The 12393-nt window shown below is 52.5% G+C and overlaps 1 protein-coding gene across 1 annotated transcript; it reads left to right on the top strand.

Annotated features, from left to right (window-relative positions):
• The first annotated feature begins 1592 nt into the window (after positions 1-1592).
• PAX1 (paired box 1) lies at positions 1593-11335 on the top strand. The gene is made up of 5 exons (XM_010369099.1): positions 1593-1878; positions 2316-2945; positions 4464-4606; positions 5128-5350; positions 10383-11335. The coding sequence occupies exons 1-5, from the start codon at positions 1593-1595 to the stop codon at positions 10472-10474; spliced, it is 1374 nt and encodes a 457-aa protein (XP_010367401.1). The 3' UTR covers positions 10475-11335.
• Positions 11336-12393: the final 1058 nt, after the last annotated feature.

Here is a 12393-nt window from a genome sequence, read left to right as displayed (position 1 = left end):
TTAGATGGGTGGATTAGGAGCCAGGGATGCTCTCTGACCCTGCAGTGGAGGGAAAGGGGTCGGGGCCTCCGCAGCCAAGGCTCCCCAGGCTGGGCTGATAGGGTCCATGTGCTCCTCAGCCACTGTCACCGCGCTGGCGCCATATTCAACTCTGGGTGGCTAAGGAGAGCTAGACCCTTGGAGTGGGCGGGAGGGAGGGGAAGAGGGTTCTCCCCTCCAGGGGAGAGCTGGGAGTCTCAGAAATCTCTGCTGTTCCTACTCTGTCCCCTATGCCCTCTTCCCGGTCTAGCACATTCAGTCCAATGCCTTTGGTGCTTATTGGGCTCAACCTCAGAACTCTCAGGTCCTGACACCCTCAAATCAGTTCAGGTTCAAAACCACGAGTTTCCTCCTCCTGGGCCTCACCGCATGGCTACTGGACACGGTTAGTTGCACAGGTTGGGGAGTTCAGAACTGCTCTGGTGCTGGGTAGAAACAGAGAAATTGTCGATGTTCAATCTCAGGGGCAAATAATTCAGGACTGCGCAAAACCTCATTTAAATGAAGGAGAAATGACCATTTTGTGGTTTAACCGAGACTTCCTGAAGCTGCAGGTACTGGGAGAAAGACGAGGCCAGGCCACCCGGGATAGAGTGGTGCCGGATTCCACCGCCAAGGAGAAAGGAACTTGTCCTTCAGGCCTAGAGCTGGAGCTATGCATTTGGCCTCCCGTTGGTCGCGCTTGGGGACCGGAGGGCGCCGGATCTATGCGCCTCGTAGCAGCAGGCCGGAATCCTTTTGCCTCCTGCCCCTTCTGTCGCCTCTTGGAGAGGAATGAGTTCTGGTGGCTGGGCCTGGCTGTAGGAGACAGGATTTGGACCGTGCCCCTCTCGCATCACCGAAATCACTCCCACTATTCCGAGAGTGGTTGGCTATTAAACGTTGTGAAGATTTCCTGAGAGAAGGATTGAGGACCTGGCCAAGAACGGGACACACATGAATCAGTTCTGCCTTGTGTCTTCCCGCCAGGCGCCCTGCACCGCGCTGGACGCTCACCTTGACACTCCCAGCCAGCTGGGGTACTGATCCCACTCTTCCCCGGCCGCTGCCCAGGGAGTGGGGAGGTAGAGACAACCATATCCTAAACACCTTGCCACGATAAACTTTTATTCTCTATCTTATTATTAATGGTGGCAGAAATAAAATTAAAACCAAAACGAAAACGAGTACTAGTACTAGCACACTAATCAATTTGAGATGACTTCCCCATCATTCTCGAAGCCAGAGGAGGGAGGGGGCTGCAAGGGGCTCAGAGTAGTGCAAAGTCCCAGGCCCAAATGGTGTGTGTGTGTCTGTGTGTGTGTGTGTGTGTGTGTGTGTGTGTAGAGGAGTGGGTTGTGGGGGGGGGGGAATGAAGGAGGGCCGAGGCGGGAGGATAGAAGGAGGGGGTAGAGTTTCAGGGCGGGGAGGGGGACGCTGGGGAGCAGTGACGGGAACCAATGAGCTGCCAACTCGCGCGTCTCCGGCGTGACTGCCGAGATTGACGTGGAGGACACGTCAAATTGATTCCCGCACGCTGCAGCCTCCCGGTCAGACGAATTTCTCCCAATCGGATGAAGTTCACCCTGGGCCTGGGGTCGCGGGCGTGGAGAGTCTCCTGGGAGGGGGCAGCAGCGGCGGCGGCAGGCCCTGGAGCGGGCGGCAGCGCGCTCGGCGGCCGCTCACAGCGCGTCTCCAGCCCGCGGCTGGGCCGCCGCGGCTCTCGGCTCTCGCGCGCCCTCCCTCTATGCCTCTCCCCCGGCGGCGGCGGCGCCCAAGCTCTCCCGGACTGCGCCGGGCCCAGCCCCGGCCACCTCGGCCACCCCGGCGCCAGGCAGCTGACCGGCCCGCGCGCTATGGGTAAGGGGCGGGCAACAGGCAGAGCGCGGGCGGGCTGATGAGGTGGGTCGGGTCCGTGTGCCTCCGTTCCCTCTAGTCCGCTTTCCCTGGGCGACCCAGTCCTGGGTCCTGGAGGAGCTACATTCTCCTCTGGTCCCCAAGGAGGGGACAGTTCAGCAAGTCTGGGAAGGGCGTGTTCCAAGTAGACGCGCTAAAAGTCGCGAAAGGGCACGGAGGGCTACAATGCGCGGCGCTCCACTCCGCGGCTCCTCTGTGCCCTTGCCCACTCTGAGCCGGACCCAGGCGGTTTGCCCTTGGACTCCGAGCTGTCTGGGGACCCACAGGTCACCCTTTGGAAGTGCGCCTGGGTGCAGTCCCTCGATCCGCGTGGGGACCCTTGGCTAACCCGCCCGGTGTTTTCTCCCCTGCTTGCTCACTCTTGTCTGGCGCATCCGCAGAGCAGACGTATGGCGAGGTGAACCAGCTGGGCGGTGTGTTCGTCAACGGCCGCCCCCTGCCCAACGCCATCCGCTTGCGCATTGTGGAGCTGGCGCAGCTGGGCATCAGACCCTGTGACATCAGTAGGCAGCTCCGCGTATCCCACGGCTGCGTGAGCAAGATCCTGGCGCGCTACAACGAGACCGGCTCCATTCTGCCGGGGGCCATCGGGGGCAGCAAGCCCCGCGTCACCACTCCCAACGTGGTCAAGCACATCCGGGACTACAAGCAGGGAGACCCCGGCATCTTTGCCTGGGAGATCCGCGACCGGCTGCTGGCCGACGGCGTCTGTGACAAGTACAATGTGCCCTCGGTGAGCTCCATCAGCCGCATCCTGCGCAACAAGATCGGCAGCCTGGCGCAGCCCGGACCGTACGAGGCAAGTAAGCAGCCGCCGTCGCAGCCTACGCTGCCCTACAACCACATCTACCAGTACCCCTACCCCAGTCCCGTGTCGCCCACCGGCGCCAAGATGGGCAGCCACCCCGGGGTCCCGGGCACGGCGGGCCACGTCAGCATCCCGCGCTCATGGCCCTCGGCACACTCGGTCAGCAACATCCTGGGCATCCGGACGTTTATGGAGCAAACAGGTCAGTCGTGGCGGCCTCCGTAGCCTTCTATTAAGGGGCAGAACCTGGGGCGGGCAGGCTTGCAGGAGAGGACTCACACTCGCTCTCCTCCCGGGACCGGTTCTGGCTTAGGGGAGGGCTCCACACTGGCCAGGGAGGCTGGTGGTCCTGGGCCTTTTGTCAGAGACCTCGGACATCTTGAACTTTTTATGACAAATATGGAAAATATTTCCCAAATGGAAGAGCAATCGCCAACCACAAATTTGGAGGCCTGAAACTGCGCTTTTTCATTCTTGCAAAAAGTATGCAAATCGCTATTGCCAAATCTAAGGAAAAAAAAAAAAAAAAAAACGCTCAGGCAATTTTGAGACGCTTTCTTTAGCTCTCAGAATCCTTCACAATTTCCCAAGGGTTCTGGCCCCCCAGTCCCAGGCCCAGTGGCTCTTCTGAGTTAAAGGAAAAGGGATCTTGTGGTCTGTTGAGTGGCCTACGTCTCTAAGGCCCTGTGGCCTTGCAGGTCCTGGAGTTTGGGGTGATGGCTGCTGGGGCTGCAGCCACCTTCACAAGGATTTGTCGTTTATCTGCAATTAAAGCTCAACAAACTGTTGGTCAAATGGGTGATGAGGAAGATGGGGAAGGCAGGGAGGTTTGGAATAACTTTGATGCCTGACCGGGAAAGAATCTGGCCAGAATCGGTCTGGATTTCTTTGCCCTGTCCCTGGCTGCCAGCAGCTGGCCAGGGGATGGCACACTCTTAGGAGAGCAGACTCAGGAGGAGGGTAAGAAGCAAAATTCAAGGTAGCCTAGGAGGAAAGAGTGGTGGCTGGAAAGAAACTGTGAGTGCTCAGCTCCAGCAGTAGCAGCGCCTCTGTGGCCCTGCGCTACCTTTATGTCTCCTGGTGGCTCTAACCCAGTCTGACGCTAAAGCTTCCCATGAAATGTCAGTGGGCAGCTGGTCGGGAGGTGACCCCACCAAGCCTGCATGCAGATCTGGAGCTTTCCCTTGGTTCCTGGCACACACAAGGGCCCGGGGAGCAGCTGTCTGCTTCTATCTGAACGGGGACCACAATGTTGACACTTCTTTTGGGAAACCCTGGGCATTTCTGGAGGCAGTTCTGGTAGAATCGTCTCCCTGCCCTCCAGATGCTTGTGCAGATGTTGAGAAATCAATACAATTTTCTTGTATTGATTTCTTGTAGATTTGAACTTGGAAGTTTCTGGGAGCCGTGTCTAGACAATGGAGCAGCCGCTTTGGCTGAGTCTGCCCAGGCTTTGACTCAGTAGCAGCCTCCCGTTCGTGGGAAGCGGGCTGAAGGCTAGGAGGACAGGTCAGCAGGCCTGGCTGCCTTTCCTCTGCCCCACCCGGAGTGGTGAACATCCCAGTCCCTGTTGCCCTCTGTCTACTGGTGGAGTGTCAGGCCACCTACAAATTTTGTGGGAACCCCGGCCCTGCCTTCAGATACAAGCTGGGTGGTTGGCCACACGTGTGCCCAGGGCAGATTTGGAGGCACCTTCTAATCTGTCCTCTGTCCCCTGCAGGGGCCCTGGCTGGGAGTGAAGGCACCACTTACTCTCCCAAGATGGAAGACTGGGCCTGCGTGAACCGCACGGCCTTCCCCGCCACCCCTGCAGTGAATGGGCTGGAGAAACCTGCCTTAGAGGCAGACATTAAATACACTCAGGTAACCAGGAGGCACGTGCGGGAGGTGACCTTAAGTAGGAAAGCAGAAAGTTTGGGGAAGTGGGGAAAAAGAGAGAGAAATAAAAGACAAAATTTCCAGGCAGACAGATGGTTGTATCTGGAGGCTGGCCAGCAAGCATCCTTTTTGTCCTTTCCTCAAGCCTACTAGTTTGGAGGAGTCTGACTTTCGAGGGGTTGACTTGCCTTTGCCAAGATACTTTAGCTAAAAAAGCAGGAACTCCAGATCACAGGTCCACAGTGAAGGACCTTCTTTCTCTAAATCCCGATACGAACACCATGACCCCTTCAAATCATTATTTGTAACAGTTTGAGTGAATTCTTAGAAATCACTTTGCCAAGGGGTCCTTATTAGGAAATTTAGAGGCCAGGCCTCTCATGGGGCTGATGGATGGGGACAGGGCGTTGGGGAGGGATAATGGATGAGAACTCCCGTCTCAGTGATGGCGTGGGCTAGAGAAGGCAGGATTTTCTGCTGCTGACGGTCCCTCTCTATCCCCACAGTCGGCCTCTACCCTCTCTGCCGTGGGCGGCTTCCTCCCTGCCTGCGCCTACCCGGCCTCCAACCAGCACGGCGTGTACAGCGCCCCGGGAGGCGGCTACCTCGCCCCGGGCCCGCCGTGGCCGCCGGCGCAAGGCCCTCCGCTGGCGCCCCCCGGGGCCGGCGTAGCTGTGCACGGCGGGGAACTCGCTGCAGCAATGACCTTCAAGCATCCCAGCCGAGAAGGTGAGGAGCGCAGGGAGGGGGTCGGGTGGATACTGGAAGGGTTAGGAAGGGTACTGGGGAGGGGGTGTGAGCCTGGGAAAAGGGAGAGCGGGTGGGGAAGAGGTGGATCCTGGGCATAAACCCTTCCTCTGGGTTAACCGTTATATGCCTGTAGCTTCTTGGAGCAGATTCGTTCTGACAGGTGTCCCTATAAAGGTACCCGAGGTTGAGAGAGACTGGCCCCAAGACTGTCCCCTCCACTTATGAGGGGAGATGAGAAAGGGGGTCCTTCTGGCATACAGGACACGTGGGTTTGGATCCGGTTCTGGCACCTTCGACCAAGTTCCTGCTTCTTTCTGGGTTTCTGTTTCTCCATCCGGGGATACGTCTAGCAGGCACCCTCAAGGCTCACCTTTCTGTAGACCTGTCCTAGCACCTGAGCCCTTTAGGTGGGGTTGGACTTGCTAGTGGCACCTGACCTCCATCCCAGGACCCTTCCCATCTCTGCCACACTGCCCATCTGTTTTTCCCAGCTTCCTTAAAGAAAAAAAAAAAAAAAGAGCCTTTGGATTCTTTTTCTTAAATACACACTGTGGGAAAGTAGAGGCCATGTAAATCATTGTCCTTTACTCCAGGCTCAGGAGCTTCCTGTGGTGGTTGTTGTTGGTGGTGGTGGTGGGTGGCGGGGAAGGAGAGGTTTCTCTCTTTCTGTGGAAAATGTGCCTGGTAGTCTTGCCTCCTTTTCTGCTTCCTCTTCCTCTTCCTCTTTCATAAGTCCACTTCCTGAAAAGTCAAGGAAGAGATTTTAGGTATGTCACTGACAGTCAGCAGTGTGAGGGGCATCCTCTCACACTGCCCGGAGGGGTCCAGTTTTTCCTTTAACTTGGGAAAAGCTCACCAGCCCTTGAGTCTCATGTTCTTTGTTGTTAACAGGAATGGCTTGATTTGCTAACTTCGAACTTGCCAGTGCTTAGGTTCTGAGCACCAGAAATTTGCAACTTCAACCAACCTGGGAAAGGAAAGGGTCACTCCAGGGTGTCCCAGCCCCAGCAGAGAAAGGGACAAGGCACAGACCTGGGAGACAGCGTGGTGTTCTCAGATTATAAAAGGATTTTTACTAACTGCTTTGCCTCCACCTGTCCAGGTCTGGAAGCCAGGTGGATGTAGTGGCAGGTGGCAGTGGGCAGGCAGGGCACAGGAGGGCCATCCTCCTTGGTGCTGCCCAGGCAGAAAGTGCTATTTCCAAGTAGTCTTGATACGATAGGAGGGCATGCCCTGGGGAGTGGGGGTGGGGATGGGGGCAGGAAGGAAATAAAGATGCCATCCACAACAGTGAAGTGAAGGGAGAAAAATACTTTTCTATTTCCACCTTTGCTAGAGCACAGACATCCTGGGATATTAGGATAATGTTCACTTGCTTAGTTACAGACAGATCCAAGTAAGGAAAATTTATAAAAATTGGGATTTAGAGCTCTTTTAAACTTTAAGTTTAATTTAAACGGGATACTATCACTTGCTCATTTATACAAAAATCCAAGTGAAGGAAATGTTAAAAGTTAAGAGTGAGAACTCCTTTAAGCTTTACATTTAAGGATAGCTAAGGGGTCGCAGATGAGCGCTTCACTCATCCTCAGCCTCCAATCAACCTGTTTTCTCAACAACTGAGGTTATCTGCCAAAATCGAAATCAAAATAAAATGTACCACATTACACAAATCACTTAAATAAGCAGGTTCTTTTGAATTTAAAAAGTATAACTACAGATTTGAAATGTTTCCCTGGGTTCATCTTAAGGAGAAGGAAGACTTAGAAAAAAGACCCACAATCTTCAGAGGAATGCATTTGTTTTCCAATACAGCTACTTTGCCCTGGAGGAATTTTAAGCTCTACATTAGACACAAATTATAAAGTGCAGATAATAACCCAAAGGTAGCACACACAGTTCCTAATTCTAAACTACTTCTCATTAATTTGAGGTGGAAGTGGTGGGGAAGCTGATTTTAACATTTAGCCTCACTGGTGATTGATTTTCTTTAGAAGACACTTTCATTTTCAGAAATACAGAACCATTGAACGGTGCTGGTATTTAAGTCCCTTTTACCATTATATCGGCTTGCTATTATGTAATATCCCACCTGTTTTCAAAAGCTGCAGCAATAATTTGTTACTCTAGTTATTAAGTTAATTTAATTTTGTGGTCCTCCAAGTTCTTTAAAGGTTCTAATAAAAGATAATCAGATAACTTGGGGACATCATTAGTAATGATTTCTCAAGCTGGCATGCAATTGTTTGTGTTCGAACAGGAATGTAGAAATAATCATTCATTATCTATCTATATTCATAGCCTGAGAATTACATACATACTTGGGTTATGGATTTTTACTCCTTACTGGTAGAACAGCGGACTTCAAATATCTATTTCCTCAACACAACTAGTCTTTGAAAAGACAGAAAAATAGTAAAAATCACTGCCTTTTATTTTCTGACCAGTTCTTAAGAAATTAATATTTTCAAAGAAACCTGTCCCACAGGACAATTTACTATAGTAAATCACCAAGTGTTCAATTCATAAGAATAGTGAGAATAGCATTTACTGAATTTCTTTTCAGTAAGAAAAAAGTCTTCTGTATAATGAAAAGCAATTTAATATAATAAACGCTCAGTAAAAGCAAATACCTTTGATCACCTAACACATACACATAACACACACACACAGTGCAATATATATCAACATGTCCTCCAAATTAGTGCAAATGAACAGCTTAACAGTTACCCTAAGTGAAACTTAATCAAATGTCAAAATGAAAATTTAGCAATAAATTAGATATTAATTGATTAATTGTGTTATTTAATTAATACTATAATTAATTTTTTCTTTTTTTTTTAAAGGTAGTGAGTCTGGGTTTCCTACTATGTAGACAAAAGGTATAATTTACATTCCCCATCCCCTGAATGGAAACTTTAATTTTTGGGAATTAAGAAGAATAGGAAAAGTTTCGCTTGATCTTCACTTGGAGAGGCCGACATTCTAGGAATCTCCACCCACATCTAAATGCCTTTTCACAGCCAGGGGATGACCATCTCCCCTTCCCCACTCTTAGGTGGCAGACACCACCAGATGTTCCCTCAAGACAGCTGGTATTTACAGGGTGTTTCCCGATACTCTTGAAACCTCAGGGTTTTAAGTCCCTCCCTGTGGGGCTCTGGAATGACTCAAGATTTGGAAATCAAATCTATAAGATATTGCATACTCACAAAGAAAATATATTGCTTATATTTGTTAAAGATAACTTGCAGCTTTGCTCTAGTTACCTCTGCCTGGGGATTGGTTCTTGGAGGATCCTAGAAGTAAACTTTGTCAGAGAGCACTAGGGCGCTGGCATTGTCGCACCGGATGCTGCCAACCGCAGCCTCATTTGACCCAACCCCAGGGGTCCCTTCCCCTCAACGGTGGTCCCAGAGTGCCCTGTAATTGCAGTTGAATATTAAAAAAATGTCTCTCCCCATTCTTAGCCCCTGAATTAAATGAGCCTGACCCAGGCCCTGGCCTCCGAGGGCCCAGAAGTACCCACCCATTTGTCCTGTGGAGGGAATGGAGGGCAGGAGGGGCCCTATGAGAAAGGATGGTCTGGACTGGGCTAAAAACACAGCAGGATTCGCCCCTGTCGGGTGGGATGCAGTCGTCCTGGATGTTTATTTTTCATGAGTTCAGTTTCTTGCTTGTCTCTAAGGTAACCGTCCCTTGGCTGAGAAACCTCCTCCTCCTCAGATGTTTTCTAAACAGGTCCTCACTTTGAAGTGTGTGTCCAGGGTAGAAAGAAAAGGTCTGAATACTTCTTGGCTGGGCGGCCACAACTATGTTTAGGAAAAAGAACTGAGAGCCAGGGAAAAGCAGAGGGGCCACCGTCCGGGGAAGGTCTTTAGACCTCTTTAAAACCTCAGCGAAACCGTGTGTTTGTGTGTGTTTGTGTGTGTTTGTGTCTGGGTGTGTGTGTCTTGCACAGAGGTGGTTGGCCCAGCTCTGCGCAGCCACAGCAAGTTGCGCCTTGAGGCTGAGGCGAGGGAAGTTGCAGGAGAAAAAAAATCCAGAGTTCCCCTCACGCAAATTGAGGCGCTCCAAGCTCCCCCTTTAAAGGAGGACTTGGGGAAAAAAGAAAATTGAAAATAGGCCCCTGTAGGTATAAACATACTGTGGATCCTGGTTGTAGGAGAAGCGGAGTGGCCCAAGGTTGGGAAAGGAAAAACAGGCTTGCGCAATCGCGGCGTCACTTTCTGGTTTCCAGTAGTTAAAACTTGGGCCCCTTCCCAAACCCCCAAATAATAGAGTAAGGCGCAGAATACCGCCCGATCTGGCCATCCCACTGTCACTTAATCCGGAGGCCTACAGGTCCCAGGACGTGCTGTGCCCACAGTGGTGAGCGCATCTGGATCCCCGGACCTCGTGGGCACAACGAAGTCTGCCGCTCACTTAAAGCGCAACTGCCTCCTGTGTCGGAGGAATCCAGGCCGCTCCAGGGGAATCTCTGGTGGCTCATTTCCCGCACGATTTCCCCCTGCCCACAGCAAGTTCCGAGCCGCGGGTGTCAGCTGACTCGACGCTTTGGCTGCCCTTCGCACTTCTGCACGCGCCTGGGGTTTGGAAAGGGTGAGGGTCCGCGCAACGTTGGAGTCCCGCTCCCTTCTGCGGAAGTCTCCATCAGACCTGAAACCTTCCCAGCCCTCTGCGCCCGTCACTTCCTTTACTGAGCAGGTGGTGAGGGGGTTGGAGGGCAACGGGAGTTGCACCAGGCCAGCGGTCAGTGTTTGCAAATGGCCTTGCGAAGAGTCCCGCTTGCCAAGACTGTCCTTGCAAGTGGCTCCCCTAGCGGGAGAGGGAGGGCTGGTCGCCCACGGAAGCTTGGGGTCTCTGGAGAGCGCGAGTCTCTGTTTCCCTCTTCCAGAGTCTTCAAGGGTTGAGCGCGCACCACTTCGCTCTGCCTGCGTCGAGTCCCAGTGCCGCTCGCCCTGCAGCGGCGTTAGGCAGTGATCCGACGCCCCTGTGCTTCCTCCCGCAGTGGCTGACAGGAAGCCTCCCAGTCCCGGCAGCAAGGCCCCGGACGCCCTCAGTAGCTTACACGGACTGCCCATCCCGGCCTCGACCTCCTAGGGGCAGCTCTCCCCGGACCCGAGCTCGGAGGGAACGGCAGGCGGACCCGGGCGCACAGGTCTGCGCGGCGGCCCCGGCAAGCTGCGTGGGCAGGACCGGAGGACACGCGGCGGAGGCGGAGGAAGCCAGCGCCGGCCCCCGGGTGCACGCCCAGTCAGCCCCCAGGCCCAGCCCTGCCTCTGTCCGGACCCACCACACTTCCTTTATTGGCCTGGGTTTTGAGGCTTCTCTTAACTTTGGCTTTAGACTGTTGCACCCTCCTCACAATCCTTGCTCTGACGTGGCCTCCCTCGCTCTGCCGGCCTCAAATTTCTTTTTTGTCACTCTTTTGTCCGTCTCCGTCTCGCCTCTCTCCCTCTTTCCTTCCCTTCTCTTTTTTTCTCACTCTCCCTCCCTTCCCTTTCTCTTTTCTTTCCTCCCTCCCTTCCACCCCCGGCTTTCCCCGACCTTCCATGGCTCCCTCTGCCCTTCCACTCTCTTCTTGCTCCGACCTCTGCTCCAGTCCCGCTCCTTCCCCTTCTCCTCTATCTACTCCTCTATATGCTCTCAGCCCTTTTTCCTGGTCCATCCCGTCTTTCCCTCTCTCTCTCTCTTACTCTACTGTCAAGGGCCCTAATTCCCTTTGTTTTACTGCTTCCCCAACCCTCCCTCAGTCCCTGAGAGCCCTAGAGCCATCTCGGTGACAGTCCCTTCTTTGGCACCTGGGACTTTGTAGCCTTCACTCCTCTGAGACCCCCAGCCCTAATGGAGGGGAGCTCTAACCTAAGAAGTGGACAGAAAAGCCACAGCCTTTATTTTATATATATTTTTTGTAATAACAAACCCTAAAAAACCCTCCATGAACTGTCCTCTCCCTTCGATCCCCGCAGTATATTGTCTGGAAATCTGTTTTCTCAGAGCCCAGTGGCCGCCGGGCTTCTCTTCCCTTCTGAGATGATGTCACCCCAAAGAAGACTGGGATAGGAATAGGGAGCACAGGGGTTGTTGGCGTTTTCTGTGCTTAGAAAACTGGATGTCCTGCAGGTGTCTCCTTCCATCCCTCCACTCACACTTGCCAGGGAATCGAACAAATGGTAAACACATCAGCACTTTTTGGTGTTCAGGGGTCAGCACATTTGTTAATTTAAACCACAAACGGCTTCCAGGTACAAAGGTTCATTTGGACTTCTGGTTTGCAAGGGATGAGGGTTAAAAACAAAACGCAACAACCCAGAAAGCGTCTTCTAGAGCCAGCTGCAAGAGCTGTGAACTGCTTCCAAGTTAGGCTAGCTGGTGGTGGGACCCTGGACATAATGCAATTCTGTAGTCACAGCAATATCCCTGGTGAGAGCCTGACATCGCCTGTTAAGGTGGCTGCCTCTAAATAAAGGAAAGCGTCTGAAAGGTGTGTGGTGAGGTGAGCAAGTCTGTTTCTGAGTGCAGAGTGTTGAATTCTTACTCCGCAGCTACTCTCTCCCCTGAGTTTCCAGGATGAACACTGAGAAATAATTTCAAGAGAAATTATTTTCTTGGTTTCCTCAGGAGCACCTGCATTCCAGGTTGGTCAAGAAGTGGAAGAGAAAGCGAAATGGAAATGGGGAAGGCATTTGCCAGTGGGGTGGGGAGCCCCTTCTTCCCTCGAAAGGGATGGGTGCCAGGTGAGCCCTGAGAAACTTAGCTAGAGAGGAAATATGCAGAAATCATCTTAAAATGCAGTTAATTCTGAAAAGAGTAAAATGGGCAAAAGGCACAAAGCCAGAATGGAGGAGTTCTTCAGAACATTTCTAGTATTCTAAAAGCTAAAGAAGACAATCCCAGGCTACCAAGTAATCTAGGGGGTTTGCACTACAAAGGGGCTTCTGGCTATTTTTTTTTCCCTCTCTCTGTTTGGCTTTCTAAAACTGTTGGAAGAGATTTTTGAATTGAAGTTGCTGTTTGTG

This window comes from Rhinopithecus roxellana, chromosome 13, assembly GCF_007565055.1.
Source record: "Rhinopithecus roxellana isolate Shanxi Qingling chromosome 13, ASM756505v1, whole genome shotgun sequence".
NCBI classification, from domain to species: Eukaryota; Metazoa; Chordata; class Mammalia; order Primates; family Cercopithecidae; genus Rhinopithecus; species Rhinopithecus roxellana.
Note: the sequence above shows the minus strand (reverse complement) of the source record. Positions and strands in the feature narration are given on the sequence as shown.